Below are 19,945 nucleotides of genomic sequence, written 5' to 3'. Positions count from 1 at the left end.
GAAAAACATAATTCCACTGACATTATGGGGTACTGTATGTAGGCCAGTGACAAAGGCTGTAACAAAGGCTGTAACACACAAAAAAATAAAGTCAGGGGGTGTGAACATACTGTGCCTTCAGAAAGTATTCAGACCCCTTGACTATTTCTACATTTTGTAATGTTACAGCCTTAGTCTAAAATGGATTAAATAAAACAATTTCTTCAGCAATCTACACACAAAGTGTTTTTAAAATGTTTGCAACTTTATTAAACACCAAAGACAGAAACTTATTCACACCATTTGCTATGAGACTCGAAATTGAGCTCAGGTGCATTCTGTTTCCATTGACCATCCTTGAGATGTTTCTACAACTTGATTAGAGTCCACCTGTGGTAAATTCAATTGATTAGACAAGATTTGGAAAGGCACACACCTGTCTATATAAGGTTTCACAGTGCATGCCAGAGCAAAAACCAAGCCATGAGGTCAAAGGGATAGTCCATAGAGCTCCGAGACAGGATCGTACCGAGGAACAGATCTGGGGAAGACTACCAAAACCTTTCTGCAGCATTGAAGGTCCCCAAAGAACACAATGGTCTCCATCATTATTAAATGGAAGAGGTTTGGAACCACCAAGACTCTTCCAAGAGTCTGCCCGGCCAAACTGAGCAATCGAGTGAGAAGGGCCTTGGTCAGGGAGGTGACCAAAAACCCAATGGTCACTCTGACAGAGCTCTAGAGTTCCTCTGTGGAGATGGGACAACCATCCAGAAGGACAACCATCTCTGCAGCACTACATCAATTAGGCCTTTATGGTAGAGTGACCAGATGGAAGCCACTCCGCAGTAAAAGACACAACAGCCCGTTTGGAGTTTGCCAAAAGGCACCCAAAGGACTCTCAGACCATGAGAAACAAGATTCTCTGGTCTGATGAAACCAAGATTGAACTCTTTCGCCCGAATGCCAAGTATCACGTCTCGAGTAAATAAGGCACCTTCTCTACGGTGAAGCATGATGGTGGCAGCATGATGCTGTGGGGATGTTTTTCAGTGGCAGGGACTGGGAGACTAGTCAGGATCGAGGCAAAGATGAACGGAGCAAAGTAGAGAGATCCTTGATCAAAACCTGCTCTAGAGCGCTCTGGACCTCAGACTGGGGCGACCTTCCAAAAGGACAATGACCCTAACCACACCAAGCCAAGACAAGTCTCTAAATTATCTTGAGTAGCCCAGCCAGAGCCCAGACTTGACCCCAATCGAACATCTCTGGAGAGACCTGAACATAGCTGTGCAGCGACACTCCCCATCCAACCTCACAGAGCTTGAGAGGATCTGCAAGCATCATACAGAAGAAGACTTGAGGCTGTAATCACTGCCAAAGGTGCTTCAACAAAGTGCTGAGTAAAGGGTCTGTTTTTTTTCCTGTTTTTCATTTTTTTATAAATTAGCAAAAATGTCTAAAAAACATTTGTTGCTTTGTCATAATGGGGTATTGTGTGTAGATTCATGATAGGGAAAAACATTTTAATACATTTTAGAATAAGTCTGTTACTTAACAAAATGTGGAAAAAGTCAAGGGGTCTCAATACTTTCCGAATGCACTGTACACACTGAGTGTACAAAACATTAGGAACACCTTCCTAATATTGAGTTTACACTCCCTTTTGCCCTCAGAACAGCCTCAATGTGTAAGGGCATTAACTCTACAAGGTGTCGAAAACATTCCACAGGGATGCTGGCCCATGTTTACTCCAATGCTTCCCATAGTGTCAAGTTGGCTGGATGTCCATTGGGTGGTGGACATCAGTTGAGCGTGAAAAGCCCAGCAGCATTGCAGTTCTTGTCTCATGGCACCTACTACCATAACCCGTTCAAATTCACTTGAATCTTTCGTCTTGGCCATTTATATTTATTATGGATCCCCATTAATGCAGTTTATACATTTTTAAAAACATGACAATACATTCACAGATTTCACAACACTGTGTGCCCTCAGGCCCCTACTCCACCACTACCACATATCTACAGTACTAAATCCCTATTTGGTAGGAAGTTTACATTCACTTAGATTGGATTAATTAAAACTCATTTACAACCACTCCACACATGTCTTGCTAACAAACTATAGTTTTGGCAAGTCGGTTATATATGACAAGTCGGTTTGTATATGACACAAGTCATTTTTCCAACAATTGTTTACAGACAGATTATTTCACTTATAATTCACTGTATCACAATTCCAGTGGGTCAGACGTTTACATACACTAAGTTGGCTGTGCCATTAGACAGCTTGGAAAATTCCAGAAAATGCTTTAGATGTTTCTGATAGGCTAATTGACATAATTTTAGAAAATTGGAGGTGTACCTGTGGATGTATTTCAAGGTCTACCTTCAAACTCAGTGCCTCTTTGCATTTACATTACATTTAAGTCGTTTAGCAGACGCTCTTATCCAGAGCGACTTACAAATTGGTGCATTCACCTTATGACATCCAGTAGAACAGTCACTTTACAATAGTGCATCTAAATCTTAAAGGGGGGGTGAGAAGGATTACTTATCCTATCCTAGGTATTCCTTAAAGAGGTGGGGTTTCAGGTGTCTCCGGAAGGTGGTGATTGACTCCGCTGTCCTGGCGTCGTGAGGGAGTTTGTTCCACCATTGGGGGGCCAGAGCAGCGAACAGTTTTGACTGGGCTGAGCGGGAACTGTACTTCCTCAGTGGTAGGGAGGCGAGCAAGCCAGAGGTGGATGAACGCAGTGCCCTTGTTTGGGTGTAGGGCCTGATCAGAGCCTGGAGGTACTGAGGTGCCGTTCCCCTCACAGCTCCGTAGGCAAGCACCATGGTCTTGTAGCGGATGCGAGCTTCAACTGGAAGCCAGTGGAGAGAACGGAGGAGCGGGGTGACGTGAGAGAACTTGGGAAGGTTGAACACCAGACGGGCTGCGGCGTTCTGGATGAGTTGTAGGGGTTTAATGGCACAGGCAGGGAGCCCAGCCAACAGCGAGTTGCAGTAATCCAGACGGGAGATGACAAGTGCCTGGATTAGGACCTGCGCCGCTTCCTGTGTGAGGCAGGGTCGTACTCTGCGGATGTTGTAGAGCATGAACCTACAGGAACGGGCCACATCATGGGAAAATCAAAAGAAATCGGCTCATTCTTGTGAGCAATTTCCAAATGCCTGAAGGTACCATGTTCATCTGTACAAATAATAGTACGCAAGTATAAACACCATGGGACCATGCAGCCATCATACAGCTCCGGAAGGAGACGTGTTCTGTCTCCTAGAGATTAACATACTTTGGTGCGAAAAGTGCAAATCAATCCCAGAACAACAGCAAAGGACCTGGTGAAGATGCTGGAGGAAACAGGTACAAAAGTATCTATATCCACAGTCAAACGAGTCCTATATCGACATAACCTGAAAGGCCGCTCAGCAAGGAAGAAGCCACTGCTCCAAAACCGCCATAAAAAATCCAGACTACGCTTTGCATCTGCACATGGGGACAAAGATCGTATTTTTTTGGAGAAATGTCCTCTGGTCTGATGAAACAAAAATAGAACTGTTTGGCCATAATGACCATTGTTATGTTTGGAAAAAGGGGTAGGCTTGCAAGCCGAAGAACAACATCCCAAACATGAAGCACGGGGGTGGCAGTATCATGTTGTGGGGGTGCTTTCCTGCAGGAGGGCCTGGAGCACTTCACAAAATACATGACATCATGAGGAAAGGAAATTATGTGGATATATTGAAGCAACATCTCAATACATCAGTCAGGAAGTCAAAGCTTGGTCGCAAATGGGTCTTCCAAATGGACAGTGACCCCAAACATACTTCCAAAGTTATGGCAAAATGGCTTAACCTCTTTTGGGTATGGGGGCAGTATTTTCACGTCCGGATGAAAAGCATGCCCAAAGTAAACTGCCTGTTACTCAGGCCCAGAAGCTAGGATATGCATATAATTTGTAGATTTGGATATAAAACACTCTAAAATGTCTAAAACTGTTAAAATAATGTCTGTGAGTATAACATAACTGATATGGCAGGCGAAACCCCGAGGACAAACCATCCCACCCCCCAAAAAAAACATTTTCAGCCTACCACTGTTTTCAATGGCTGACACTTTTATTATAAGGCGAAATCCTCCCAGATTGCAGTTCTTAGGGCGTCCACTAGATGTCAACAGTCTTTAGAAAGAGTTTCATGCTCGTTTTTGGATAAATTAGCCAGAAATTGTAGTTTTTCTAGGTGGCTCCCATTTTGGCTGTAGTGTTTCGAAGTGCGTGGATGAGAGCGTGTTCTTTGGTATTTTTCCCCGGTAAAGGCAATAACGATTCTCCATCTTAAATTTGATTGTTTATTTACATATTAGGGTAACTAAGGTTTAATTATAAACATTTTTGTTTGGAAAAGTTTATCAGTAACTTTTGGTATTCATTTTGTATGCATTTTGATGGAGGGAAACTGGGTGGATTATTGACTGAAGCGTGCCAGCAAAACTGAGATTTTATGGATATAAAGAAAGACATTATCGAACAAAAGGACAATTTGTGATGTATCTGGGACCTTTTGGAGTGCCAACAGAAGAAGATCATCAAAGGTAAGGCATTTATTATATAGCTAATTCTGACTTTCACACTTTCACACAGAGCGCACCTGCCTGGTTGAAATATATTTTTCATGCTCTTGTATGCGGGGCGCTGTCCTCAGATAATTGCATGGCGTGCTTACTCCGTAAAGCCTTTTTGAAATCTGACACAGCGGCTGGATTAATAAGAAGTTAAGCTTTATTTTGATGTATTACACGTGTGATTGTATGAAAGTGAAATATTTATAATTCTGTAGTTTGAATTTTGCGTTCTGCAATTTCACCAGATGTTGGCCAGGTGGGACGCTGCCCATAAGAAGTTAAGGACAACAAAGGTATTGGACTGGCCATCACAAAGCCCTGAACTCAATCATATTGAATATTTGTGGGCAAAACTGAAAAAGTTTGTGCGAGCAAAGAGGCCTTACAAACCTGACTCAGTTACACCAGCTCTGTCAACCAATTTATTGTGAGAAGCTTGTGGAAGTCTACCCGAAACGTTTGATCCAAGTTAATCTCCCTGCGCACGGAACCCGCTCGTGGGCTGAAATTCCACAACATACGGTGATCGCTACATAAATAGTCATATTAAACATTCATGAAAATAAAAATAAAAAAGTGTCTCACATGTATCGAAAGCCTAGAATCTTGCTAATCCAACTGCGTTGTCAGATTTAAAAAAGGATTTACTGCGAAAGAATACGATGCGACTATCTGAGCATAGAGCCCCATACATTTTTTTAAAACCAGCACAGGCGTAACATAATCACAAACTGCATTAAAATAAATAGTTTACCTTTGACGATCTTCGTCTGTTTGCAATTTCAGTGCTCATTGTTACACAATGCATGATCGTTTGTTTGATAAAAATCTGTTTTTATAGCCTAACACGAAACATTTTGTGAACCGCTTGTGTCGTGAATTCCGTCTCATTCCATTTTCAACGACACATTACAGGTAAATAACCCACACAGAACGTGACTTTTCCAGTCATGTTTGGTTTCACTGCAATCAACTGGTTTGTTTGTAACTCAATCAAACGTGTTGGGCCATTTTGCGGGATGTATTGACTGAAAGAAACGATTTGAAGACAACAAGTCATGACATCATTGTGCACCAATGATTTGCCCGCCGTTTCGTTGATTGACTGTCTTTTAACCCAATGACCACTGTTAGTCTTGAAATCTAGCTGGGGAGATAGCCAATGAGCTGAGCTAAATGGCAATACGCCATGTTTATGTGTTGCAAGACCAACCCATGTAGTAAGCGTCAGCGTAAAGTGAGTCATTCGCTATTGAAGTTTCATACCGGAAAGAGCTACGCATATTACGCACTGCATTGTTTGGTGAACGTGCAGATTCAGCTGTTTATATATCAATAATTATGGCGACTATCAGGGAAAGCTAAATCTAAGTCTAGATATACAGATGTACACACAATTTTAGAATAAATTGATTGGGAAGGTGAGACAGAGATTGTTGTCGGACGCTTCATTTAGCGATTGTGGTGGAATAATTTTTGAACGGGAGTGGACATCGTTTTGGACTGGGAAGTTCTTATCATGCTAATGTCCTTGTTTGAAATTAATAATATAAAATATTATTTGTGATTGGTTTTTACATTTAGAAGCAATATATAAACATGTAATGTCATGAAATGTGAGATGCGTGTGCCTGCCGCCCCACCCCAACCCACATGAAATAGCTTATTTGAGGCTGTTGAGGAGAGGGCAGGACCACATCAATGACCAAAGTGAAATGGAGACAGTAGATACAGCTGGTCTGTTGTAATATAATAAAGACAGTAGATCTAGCTGGAATGTAATAATATAAAAGAGACAGTAGATCTAGCTGGTAATAATAAAATAATAATATATTCAACCTAATATATTCAACCTTCAACTCTCTATATACAGTGCCTTGCGAAAGTATTCGGCCCCCTTGAACTTTGCAACCTTTTGCCACATTTCAGGCTTCAAACATAAAGATATAAAACTGTATTTTTTTGTGAAGAATCAACAACAAGTGGGACACAATCATGAAGTGGAACGACATTTATTGGATATTTCAAACTTTTTTAACAAAATCCAAAACTGAAAAATTGGGCGTGCAAAATTATTCAGCCCCTTTACTTTCAGTGCAGCAAACTCTCTCCAGAAGTTCAGTGAGGATCTCTGAATGATCCAATGTTGACCTAAATGACTAATGATGATAAATACAATCCACCTGCGTGTAATCAAGTCTCCGTATAAATGCACCTGCACTGTGATAGTCTCAGAGGTCCGTTAACTGAACATTTTCTTTCACGTGACACTGACTCCGAATGGGAGTCTTATCCGGTGTCCTGTGTGGTGTTAGGGGGCAGTATTTTCATTTTTTGAAAAAAAAACATTCCCGTTTTAAACGGGATATTATGTCAGGAAAAGATGTTAGAATATGCATATAATTGACAGCTTTGGATAGAAAACACTCTAAAGTTTCCAAAACTGTAAGGATATTGTCTGTGAGTATAACAGAACAGATGTTGCAGGCGAAAGCCTGAGAAAAATCCAATCCGGAAGTGCCCCAGGTTTTGAAAGCGCTGCGTTCCAATGACTTCCTATTCAGCTGTGAATGTACCATTAACGAGCTTACGCTTTCTACGTATTCCCCAAGGTGTCTTCAGCATTGTGACGTAGTTTTACGCATTTCTGTTGAAGAATAGCCGTAGGCGGCCACATTGCGTAAGTGGTCACATGGTGGCTCCGAGAGAGATTCTCGCGTAAAATACAGAGGTAGCCATTACTCCAATCGGTCCTAGTGAACAATGAATTGTCCCGACGGATATATTATCGAATAGATATTAGAAAAACACCTTGAGGATGGATTCTAAACAACGTTTGCCATGTTTCTGTCGATATTATGGAGCTAATTTGGAATATTTTTCGGCGTTGTGGTGACCACAATTTCCGGGTGATTTCTCAGCCAAACGTGAAGAACAAACGGAGCTATTTCGCCTACAAAAATAATATTTTGGGAAAAAATTAACTTTGGCTGTCTACCTGGGAGTCTTGTGAGTGAAAACATCCAAAGTTCATCAAAGGTAAACGATTTAATTTGATTGCTTTTCTGATTTCCGGGACAAGGTTGCCTGCTGCTAGCAAGGCATAATGCTATGCTAGGCTATGATAAACTTACACAAATGCTTGTCTAGCGTTGGCTGTAAAGCATATTTTGAAAATCTGAGATGACAGGGTGATTAACAAAAGGCTAAGCTGTGTTCCAATATATTTCACTTGTGATTTTCATGAATAGGAATATTTTCTATGAAGATTTATGTCCGTTGCGTTATGCTAATTAGTCTCAGATGATGACAACGGTCCTGTTCAGGTTAAGTATGCTCTCTCTAATTCTCTCTTTCTCTCTCTCGGAGGACCTGAGCCCTAGGACCATGCGTCAGGACTACCTGGCATGATGACTCCTTGCTGTCCCCAGTCCACTTGGCCTTGCCGCTGTTCCAGTTTAAACTGTTCTGCCTTCGGCTATGGAACCCTAAACTGTTCATTTTTACTCTTGAGGTGCTGTCCTGTTGCACCCTCTACAACCACTGTGATCTCCACCCGGCACAGCCAGAAAAGGACTGGCCACCCCTCATAGCCTGGTTCCTCTCTAGGTTTCTTCCTAGGTTTTTTGCCTTTCTAGGGAATTTTTCCTAGCCACCGTGCTTCTACACCTGCATTGCTTGCTGTTTGGGGTTTTAGGCTGGGGCTATATAAATTGATTTGATTTGATAGAGGACTGAGGGTCTTCCAAATATTAAAAGTGTGTAATATATATATATATTTTTTTTATCAATTATTATTCTTTTTTCCATTTTATTTTTTTCCCATTTATTTTTCTCAATTTTGGGGGTGGGGGGTGTGTTAGGATACCATTTTGGTATTTTGTATATAGTTATTTGTTTCAAAATGTATACCTTCACCAATTTGGCCACTTGGGTACATTTTGGGCTACTTGTGTGGGACACCTGGGTGACTTCATGATAAATGTTGCACACTCATTTTGGAAGTTATCATTCTGAAAATTTGCACAAGTACTGTTGCCCTCTTATATTTTTCACTGAAATTGTCCCCATTATCCTATCTGAATGTTTGTTTTATCTTGTTCATTTTAAAGATGATGATACAAAAATAAAATTAAAAAACACATGTTTTTTTTCATTGTTTTATCTAAACCAGATCTATTGTGTGTTATTCTCCTACATTCAATTTACATTTACACAAACTTCAGAGTGTTTTCTTTCAAATGGTACCAAGAATATGCATATCCTTGGTTCTGTGCCTGAGCTACAGGCTGTTAGATTTGGGTGTCTTCAGGCGGAAATTTAACAAAGTAGGGGGGGAGCTGCAAGAATTAAACAATTTAAAGGCAATGCTACTGAATACTAATTGAGTGTATGTAAACTTCTGACCCACTGGGAATGTGATGAAAGAAACAAAAGCTGAAATAAATCATTCTCTCTACTATTATTCTGACATTTCACATTCTTAAAATAACGTGGTGATCCTAACTGACCTAAGACAGGGAATTTTTAAGAGGATTAATGTCAGGAATTGTAAAGAACTGAGTTTAAATGTATTTGGCTAATGTGTATGTAATCTTCCGACTTCCACTGCATCTACAGTACTAAATCCATGTGTATGTAACGGGCATATGTTATTGTGTGTGTGTGTGTGTATGCATGTGTTTGTGCCAATGTTTGTGTTGCTTCACAGTTCCCGCTATTCCATAAGGTGTTTTTTCATCTCTTTTTTAAATCTAATTTTACTGCTTGCATCAGTAACTTGATGTGGAATAGAGTTCCATGTAGTCATGGCTCTATGTAGTACTGTGTGCCTCCCATTGTTTGTTCTGGACTTGTGGACTGTGAAGAGACCTCGTCTTGTGGGGTATGCATGGGTGTCCGAGGTGTGTGCCAGTAGTTTAGACAGACTTGGTGCATTCAACATGTGAAAATAAAAGTGGTGATGAAGTCAATCTCTCCTCCACTTTCAGCCAGGAGATAATTGACATGCATATTATTAATATTAGCTCTTTGTGTACATTCAAGGACCAACCATCCTGCCCTGTTCTGAACCAATTGCAATTTTCCTAAGTCCTTTTTTGTGGCATCTGAACACACGAGTGAACAGTAGTCTAGGGCCTGTAGGACCTGCCTTGTTGATAGTGTTAAGGCAGAGCATTGCTTTATTATAGACAGACTTCCCCTCCATCTTAGCTACTACTGCATCAATATGTTTAGAACCCTCTGAATGGCATACATACACAATCCATGTCTCAAGGCTTATTTTTTAACCCATTTTTTAACCCATCTCCTCCCCTTCATCTATTTATCAAGTGACATCAATAAGGGATCATAACTTTCACCTGGATTCACCTGGCCAGTCTATGTCATGAAAAGAGCATGCTTTATACACCCATTGTGGTTAGTCACACATGAATACTGACTGGGGGGGGATTGATGTGAAATGGGTTAGATTTGTCCAGGGGGTATTCTGGTTTTGTAAAGGGAAGGGGATAAATAATAATAATTATTATTATACAAATATTACGAATACATGCGATTTACATAACAAAGACCTAAAGATGCTTTAGTAACATTAAAAACAAAAATGTGGAGGAAACATGTGAGTACTGTTACAATGTCATATAATCTTTATGTATTAGTGTTATAAAAAATATCCAGCTGCCTATAGTCATATTGTACTTATGCAACAACAACACAAAGAGAGGGTTTTGATGACACTTACATCATCCTCTTTGGTCCCGCCCCAGAAGTTGGTGCCGCCTGCATAGCTTGGGATGTTCAGGACAGCTATGCCCTGCAGGCTGGGGAGGGGGATAGGCCTCCCGTCGCACTAAACACACACACACACACATTATCATACAGTAACAGAACAAAACTGTCTGCATATGTTCGGTTACAAACTCACACAATCACAATTAACACCACCAGACATGAATTGAAAAGTCTAAAAACGGATATGCCAATTCCAGATTGCCCAACAGGGTTAGGGTCAGGGTAAGTGTTATGGTATGACAGTCAAGTCTCTTTAGTGTATGGCACACTGAGGCGCATGACACAGATAAAATAGTATATGACGTTCATAATTGTCCTTTTTTGTCTGTTGAAATGTTAACGCATCTCTGCTTTTTTTACGGATGAGTTGCGCACGAACAAAGGCGAATATATTGTTCTTTGTCGGACAAGTTTTTTGTTGGACAATTTCAACTCATCTCCATTGTCATTCATCCAACAATGGATGACACCCATTGAAAAACCATTGGCTCCACCCAGAATATTCAGACAAAATCTCAATGTGGCCGTACCCTTAGTTGCACCAACTTGGCTACTGTTGTGTTTTCTTACCTCCAACAATACCTTCTGCTCTAGGTTCTTGTAGGTGCGATGCAGCAGCTCCTTGGTGCCCAGAACGCCGTACCACATCATGTTTTTGGTGCGACTCCTTAACACAGACCGAACCACAAATGAACACAGTGACTGAGCCACAACACACACACACACACACACACACACACACACACACACACACACACACACACACACACACACACACACACACACACACACACACACACACACACACACACACACACACACACACACACACACACACACACACACACACACACACACACACAAAACACAAAGAAATGTACTTTATGTTCAACAAACAAAGGTTAGGCTCTTTGTGGAGAGCAGTAGCACAGAACTGGAAGAAATTGCTATTCTAAAGGACAAAACACACCGCTGCCACTCACTGCTTTTAGCCGTTGGTCTTTGTGGTGTGTCTGAGTTATAAACAGATTTTGGGTGTTTCTTCCAAAAATGCTTGATTTTGCTGCGGCAATAGACATTCCAAATAATCACGAAAATGCACTGACGGGGACTCATTTCATACAATTCTGAGCATTTTTCCTTGGCTAACGCTGTGTTCTTATGCTCAAACATTATAAGAAAATTAAAGTGGGCCCCAATTTGTGTGCCCTTCTTGCCCGGTCAGCCAAGACAAAAATACTCCTGGATTAATATTTTTTTAAATTTTCGATTCTACCCGACTGTCTAGGTTTTACTTAGGTGATTGTTATTTCCATAATCTTTTCTACATACCTTATGTAATTTTTGTCGTATAAGTTTGCACTGAAAGCGTTTTTCCAATCCCAAAAGTTAATTTCTAAACGGTTTGGTTTATTTTACAGTTTTACACTGACCAAGAATAGACCCCATGAGACCCAGACCCAATCTATCAAGATCCAGACCCTGTGTATTGAGACCATGACCAGACCAACACTGTATTTATGCGGTCTCAAGACAAAGACCACGAGATCAGATTCCATCTCTGCTTATCACCCTATCCAGTACTGGGTGTATCTGGTTTAGTTAGCAGACAAGAGGCTCTGCCTCATTCCTCAGTTACCTGCACTTCTCTGGATGCTCATCCCTCTTATTGTTGAAGTCCAGTGAGATCTTAGCATCCAGGCCGATCCCAAAGTAGTTGTTCATCACACATTTCTCAGTGTAGCAGTCACTGAAACCAAACACAGTATATGGTCACTCACAACTCTGGGGCAAAAGGTAGATGATGATGAGGTTGGGCTTAAAGGGATAGTTCACTTCAAACGCATGGGGAAAGCAGAAACATGGAAAGAGGAAGGCAAAACTCATTTTCAATACACCACTAGCTAGTTCAATCCATTTCCACTAGCATTGCTGTCACGCCCTGGTCGAAGTATTTTGTGTTTATCTTCATGTATTGGGTCAGGCCAGGGTGTAGGATGGGGTTTTTGTATTGTGGTGTGTTTTGTCTTGGGGTTTTGGTGTTGGTATTGGGATTGTAGCTTAGTGGGGTATCTAGCAAAGTCTATGGCTGGAGTGGTTCTCAATCAGAGGCAGGTGTTTATCGTTGTCTCTGATTGGGAACCATATTTAGGCAGCCATATTCTTTGAGTTTGTCGTGGGTGATTGTCCTTAGTGTCTTTGTTCCTGTGTTAGTTGACAAGTATAGGCTGTCTTGGTTTTCGTTACGTTTATTGTTTTGTAGTGTTTGTGTTATTTCATGTTTACGTTTGTTTGATTAAACATGGATTGCAATCTACACGCTGCGTTTTGGTCCGACTCTCCTTCACCACACCTAGAAAACCGTTACAATTGCTCCATGCTCCAAAGACACTGGTCAGGAGATTCTTGACGTTGTTTAATAACCAGCTAAAAACTTACAAACGGTTTGGATGAAATAACAACAGTTGAGTTGAAAATAATCTAAAACCTAAAAAGTTAACTAACCCTTTTAAGGGAAGGAGGAGAAAGACTGAAACGGGACACTCACAAGGTCTCTGGGTCGCAGCTGAAGGAGTCAGCATTGACCAGCAGTCTGCTGATGACTGAACTGCTGGAGAGGGAGCCAGAGATACCAGCCTTGAGACCTGAACACACACATAAACACCACACACATTTAACACACACTGACAGATAATTGAGCACAAAATGAGCAAAAGTATATCACAGGAATATAAAGTGTAATATTGTTAAAAGTCGGTGCACTAGAGCTGAGCGACTAACCAAAATGTCAGCAATTTTTCGTTATTTAAACAACTAATTGTCCAACGTTGGTTCAATGAGCTCAATGAGAGTTTCTCTAGAGATTAATCAGATCATGCCAAAACTGTGCGTTGTAGTTGGGAGCTGTAGTGACCTACAGGCCAATGTTCTACATAATTATCAAGTTTTCTTGGCTACCCTAACTACAATGACCATAATCCATTGCGTGGATACTTGTCTGGTCTGTGTTTCTTTTTCTCCTGCTACGTAAGGGACAGAAGAATGTGGACCATGAGGGGATACATAGTAGGCAGTTTCTTCGCAAGGTATATTTACCTGAAAATACATGATCTAAGTGATTGATAGTTGGTATTCAGCAGTCCTGAATGTATGCCTTATTTACAGTTGAAGTCGGAAGTTTACATACACCTTAACCAAATACATTTAAACTCAGTTTTTTACAATTCCTGACATTAATCCTAGAAAAAATCCCTGTCTTAGGTCAGTTAGGATCACCACGTTATTTTAAGAATGTGAAATGTCAGAATAATAGTAGAGAGAATGATTTATTTCAGCTTTTATTTCTTTCATCACATTCCCAGTGGGTCAGAAGTTTACAAACACTCAATCAGTATTTGGTAGCATTGTCTTTAAATTGTTTAACTTGGGTCAAACGTTTTGGGAAGCCTTCCACAAGCTTCCCACAATAAATTGGGTGAATTTTGGCCCATTCCTCCTGAGCTGGTGTAACTGAGTCAGGTTTGTAGGCCTCCTTGCTTGCACATGCTTTTTCAGTTCTGCCCATACATTTTCTATGGGATTGAGGTCAGGGCTTTGTGATGGCCACTCCAATACTTTGACTTTGTTGTCTTTACGCCATTTTGCCACAACTTTGGAAGTATGCTAGGGGTCATTGTCCATTTGGAAGACACATTTGCGACCAAGCTTTAACTTCTTGACTGATGTCTTGAGATGTTGCTTCAATATATCCACATAATTTTATTTCCTCATGATGCAGTCTATTTTGTGAAGTGCACCAGTCCCTTGTGCAGAATAGCACCCCCACAACATGATGCTGCCACCCCCGTTCTTCACGGTTGGGATGGTGTTCTTCAGCTTTCAAGCCACCCCCTTTTCCACCAAACATAATGATGGTCATTATGGCCAAACATTTCTCCAAAAAGTACGAACTTGGTCTCTTTTTTAATGGCGATTTTGGAGTAGTGGCTTCTTCCTTGCTGTGCGGCCTTCCAGGTTAAGTTGATATAGGACTCGTTTGACTTTGGATATAGATACTTTTGTACCGGTTTCCTCCAGCATCTTCACAAGGTCCTTTGCTGGTGTTCTGGGATTGATTTGCACTTTTTGCACCAAAGTACGTTCATCTGAGCGGTATGATGGCTATGTGGTCCCATGGAGTTTATACTTGCATACTATTGTTTGTACAGATGAACGTGGTACCTTCAGGCATTTGGAAATTGCTCCCAAGGATGAACCAGAACCAGACAAGAGGTCTTGGCTGATTTCCCCATGATGTAAAGCAAAGAGGCACTGAGTTTGAAGGTAGGCCTTGACATCCACAGGTACACCTCCAAGTGACTCAAATTATGTCAATTAGCCTATCAGAAGCTTCTAAAGCAATGACATAATTTTCTGGAATTTTCCAAGCTGTTTAGAGGCACAGTCAACTTGTAGACTTCTGACCTACTGGAATTGTGATACAGTGTTAAATAATCTGTCTGTAAACAATTGTTGGACGAAGTAGACGTCCTAACCAACTTGCCAAAGCTATAGTTTGTTAATAAGACAATTGTGGAGTGGTTTAAAAACCAGTTTTAATGACTCCAATCTAAGTGGATGTAAACTTCCGACTTCAACTGTACTTTTCTTTGAAGAACTACTAAAATAGTGATTTTGTCAGACAGCATAGGCAGCAGTTCTATAGAGATGAGATGATTACTTGGAATTAAATAATATGATCAAACAAAACAAATGTTATATACACCAACTGAAATATTTTATTAAAGTAAAGTAATGTGAATAACTGATGGTTAATTAAGTGATTAACAGTAATGGGCAGTCACTACTATCCAGGGACTTTTATTATTTGTTTTATTCTGTGTTGTTACAGCATTCAACCCACATAATGCATAGTGCATTTGTTTAAAAAAGATATTGAAAATTGTGATTTGTTTTTTATTAATCGAACAGACTTCAAAAAGCACTAATCACACAGCACTACAGTGTACAATAGTGTCTAAGGGAGTAGGGGTTGATTTGGGATTAGGGAACTGAGGGCCCTCGGTACAGAGCTGGTGAGAATTTATGCCCTTACTTGGGTAGAGGATCTTGGTGTTGAGCATCGGCATGTTCTCGCGACTTCCTGTCTGGGCGGGAAGTAACGCAGAACTGCCCACTGACAGGCTTCCTTTGCTGATGAGCTTCTCACAAGGAGTCTTGGACACTACAGGATGAAACAAAGACACAGAAAGACATGACACACTGGCCCACTCCTTAAATTTGAAAAAATGCACATTTATATATGATAATCTTCAATACTAAATAGGCACGCATCTTTAATTAAAATAATCTGTTTCGTCTGGGCCGTGTTCATTAGGGCATGCAATTAAAAACAATCCCTGGTTCCCTGGTTCGGACTGTTTTCTTATGTTTGGTACCAAATTAACACAACCCAGGTTAGGAGACTCAGGGTTCAATGACTAACCTCTGCGGACTGGATTGCCCCTGGTGCTGTTACAGGCGTTCCCGCTGTAGGACGACTGCAGAGACAGCTTGTCCTGCTCTTCCTCCTCCTCTTCCTCCTCCACCCCCAGAGCAAACACCTCCTGAGTCTGGGCATTCTGCTCGTCCACCGCTGATAGAAGAATGGAGAGAAAGACCGTTCAGCAACAAGAGCAGGTATGTTGAAAAAGTAGAGAGGTAAAACCGCTCTCTTTTGGATAAGTATAGATAGCAACTATATTATATGGGGGTCAGGGTACATACATTCCATTTCGCTTCACTCAATTCAGGAAGTTAACTGAAATTCCTATTCCAATAACTATCATACGGGCGCGGCGGCAAGCCTGATCTGAGACTGGCCACAAGATTGCCCAGGAGTCCTGCTCTACTGTTGCAATGCTTATGGCATTGAAGTTTTCGTCTGTCCTCTGTTTTTATGTAACATATGAAACATCAAGTATGCCAAGTCGGTCAGTGTAGTCTACTATGTTTTTTTTTTTTTTACCACAGACAAAAACTTCCCTTACAGGACAAATAACCTTACTGTAAATCTAATTCCAATATTCAGAATTGCTTTTCACGGAAGTCTTTCAGTTTACTTCCTGAATTGACCCATACCAATTAGAACAGAAGTAGCGGTAGGAAGGTAACATCTCACCTTTCTCAGTGTGCTCGATAATCTGCCTGATGGCTTTCTTCAGGCTGTTGGCTCTCAGCATCAGCTGTTCCCTGGGTTTAAAAATGGCCGTCAGGGGCCTGGGGGAGCACGAGATGGTGGCGGGTGCGGGCGACGATGGCACCATAACTCCCTCGCCCTCCTCCTGCTCCTCAGCGATGGTGGGGGGGGGCAGGCATCATAGTAGATGCCTGCGCCTCCTCGTTGAGCGTCTTCAGCAGCGAGTCCAGCTTTTCCCTCAGAACCCCACACTGCAACCAACCGACCAATCAACACAGCTCTGATTCACTTGATTAGTGCAAATATGGCTGGAGGGAGTTTCCACCATATTTCCTAAACCAGTCATTTACATAAAATCAGTGAAGGGATGTCAGCAAGGTGAGATAATTGGTACAAAGCCATGGTTCCTCACAGCTTACCTTCTTGGCCATAGCCTCTGACTCCTCGGAGCTCTCCTTGTTCTTCTCGTAGGCCTTCCCCACTCGAGCCACAAAGTCCTTCACTGTTTCACACAGTACCCTACGAACATGCACAACACACTCAGGGCAACGGAAACCTCCACCTAAGAAACGGTATGGAGTGAGCAGGCAGACAGACTGATTGAAGCGACAAACATACTTAGCTGAGGAGATGACCACTGAGTGCTGATCTGAAGTCAAGATCTTGGACAGGTGGGCTGCCACAGAGTCTTCGTAGGTCAGAATCTGTTGCACCTGTGACACAGGTAACAATCAAGGTCAAAAACAGGCTAGTCTTCAGGAATGTGTCTTGAACTGCAGAGCATCACCACCTACAGTGCAACATACAGTGCATTTGGAAATTATTCAGACCCCTTGACTTTTCCATATTTTGTTACGTTATAGATTATTCTAAAATTGATTAAATCGTCCCCCCCATCAATCTACACACATTGCCCCCAAATAACAAAGCAAAAACAGGTTTCTATACATTTTTGCAATTATAATGATTTTAAGAAACCTGGAAATATCACATTTACATAAGTTTTCAGACCCTTTACTCAGTCCTTTGTTGAAGCACCTTTGGCAGCAATTACAGCCTCAAGTCTTTTTGGGAATGACATATGGCAGCTCTGCATCTAGTTCCTAAGCTATTTCGTTTTTGTGTGTTATTTGTTACATAATTAGCCCAGAAATGTTTTTTCATACAGATGGAAAGAACTTTTGGATTTCAGAGCGGCAGTAACTCACCAGAAATAGGACTTTCCCGAGTTGAAGCTTTGTTCATACCCCCCAGGGCAATTTAACAATATTCTAGAGGCAAAACACAGGCGGTGGAGAAGAGATATTCGGAGTGGACTTCTGGTCTGACTCAGGAGGCATGGACACCATCCACCGCTTCCGAGTAGATTGCTCGCTAATGTTCAGTCTTTGGATAATAAAGTAGACGAGCTCAGGGCGATCATCTCCTTCCAGAGAGACATCAAGGATTGTAACATACTCTGTTTGACGGAAACATTGCTCTCTCGGGATATAATGTCCCCGTCCATACAGACAGCTGGGTTCTCAGTACCACGCACAGACAGGAATAAAGAACTCTCCGGGAAGAAGAAAGGCATGGGTGTATGTTTCATGATTAACTACTCATGGTGTGATTGTGATAACATACAGAAACGTACAGTCCTTTTGTTCACCCGATCTAGAACACCTCACACTCAAATGCCGACCGTATTACCTCCCAAGAGAATTCTCTTCGGTTATAGTCACAGCCGCGTATATTCCCCTTCAAGCTGATACCACAACGGCCCTCAAAGAACTACACCTATACATTGGACCACTGCTACTCAACTTTTCGAAAATGCCTACAAGGCTATCCCCCGCCCTTCCTTCGGGCAAATCTGATCACGACTCCATTTTGCTCCTCCCTTTCTACAGGCAGAAACTCAAACAGGAAATACATGTGCTCAGGTCTATTCAACGCTGGTGTGACCAATCAGATTCCATGCTTTAAGATTGTTTTGCACAAACGAACTGGGACATGTTCCGGGTAGCCTCTGAGAATAACATTGACGGATACACAGTTCATCAGGAAGTGTATAGGCGATGTTGTACCCACTGTAACTATTTAAACCTACCCAAACCATAAACAGTGGATAGATGGCAGCATTTGCTCAAAACTGAAAGTGCGAACCACCGCATTTAACCATGGCAAGGTGACTGGGAATATTGCAAATACAAACAGTGTAGTTATTCCCTCCGTAAGGCAATCAAATAGGCATAACGTCAGTAGAGACAAAGTGGAGTCACTGTCATGTTTTGTCTTATATTGTCTTGTCATTTTGCTTTTCCTTCTGTTCGTTTTCCCCCTGCTGGTCTTTTTAGGTTCGTTCCCCTTTTTCTCTCTCCCTTCCTCTCTCTCTTCTCTCTATCGTTCCGTTCCTGCTCCCAGCTGTTCCTATTCCCCTAATCAATCATTTAGTCTTCCCACACCTGTTCCCTATCTTTTCCCCTGATTAGAGTCCCTATTTCTCCCCTTGTTTTCCGTTTCTGCCCTGTCGGATCCTTGTATATTGTTCACCGTGCTGTGTCTTTGTTTCGCCCTGTCGTGTCGTGTTTCCCTCAGATGCTGCGTGGTGAGCAGGTGTCTGAGTCTGCTACGGTCAAGTGCCTTCCCGAGGCAACCTGCAGTTTATTATCGAGTCTCCAGTCAGTTCTCGTGATTACGAGTGAAATTGTTTTTATGCTTTATTTACCGCTCCGATTTGTCTAGGAGTATTGCTATTTCCTTAAACTGGATTAAAGACTCTGTTTTCGCAAAGTCGCTTTTGGGTCCTCATTCACCTGCATAACAGAAGGATCCGACCAAAGAATGGACCCAGCGACTACAGACGCTCGTAACACTGCCGTCGAGATCCAAGGAGCCATGTTCGGCAGACACGAGCAGGAATTGTCTGCTGCTCGTCATGCCATGGAGAACCTGGCCGCTCAGGTTTCCGACCTCTCTGGACAGTTCCAGAGTCTTCGTCTCGTGCCACCTGTTACTTCCTGGTCTGCCGAGCCTCCGGAACCTAGGGTTAATAACCCACCTTGCTACTCCGGGCAGCCCAAGGAGTGCCGCTCCTTTCTCACCCAGTGTGATATTGTGTTCTCTCTCCAACCCAACACATACTCTAGAGAGAGAGCTCGGGTTGCTTACGTCATTTCACTCCTTACTGGCCGGGCTCGAGAGTGGGGCACAGCTATCTGGGAGGCAAGGGCTGATTGTTCAAACAATTACCAGAACTTTAAAGAGGAGATGATTCGGGTTTTTGACCGTTCAGTTTTTGGTAGGGAGGCTTCTAGGGCCCTGGCTTCCCTATGCCAAGGTGATCGATCCATAACGGATTACTCTATAGAGTTTCGCACT

General features: G+C 42.0%; 1 protein-coding gene across 1 annotated transcript in view; it reads right to left on the bottom strand.

Annotated features, from left to right (window-relative positions):
• The window catches only part of LOC123994821 (diacylglycerol kinase delta-like), a 167,818-nt gene that overhangs the window by 35,567 nt on the left and 112,306 nt on the right, over positions 1-19,945 (bottom strand). The window contains 10 exon segments of the mRNA XM_046297832.1: positions 10,355-10,462; positions 10,975-11,071; positions 12,044-12,154; positions 12,953-13,049; positions 15,500-15,628; positions 15,890-16,039; positions 16,565-16,755; positions 16,757-16,833; positions 17,002-17,101; positions 17,201-17,295. Of these exon segments, the coding sequence (XP_046153788.1) occupies positions 10,355-10,462; positions 10,975-11,071; positions 12,044-12,154; positions 12,953-13,049; positions 15,500-15,628; positions 15,890-16,039; positions 16,565-16,755; positions 16,757-16,833; positions 17,002-17,101; positions 17,201-17,295 (1,155 nt within the window).

The sequence above is a fragment of the Oncorhynchus gorbuscha genome, linkage group LG14 (assembly GCF_021184085.1).
Source record: "Oncorhynchus gorbuscha isolate QuinsamMale2020 ecotype Even-year linkage group LG14, OgorEven_v1.0, whole genome shotgun sequence".
Lineage (NCBI taxonomy): Eukaryota > Metazoa > Chordata > Actinopteri > Salmoniformes > Salmonidae > Oncorhynchus > Oncorhynchus gorbuscha.
The sequence above is the reverse complement of the archived record's forward strand: the minus strand, read 5'-3'. Positions and strand labels throughout refer to the sequence as shown.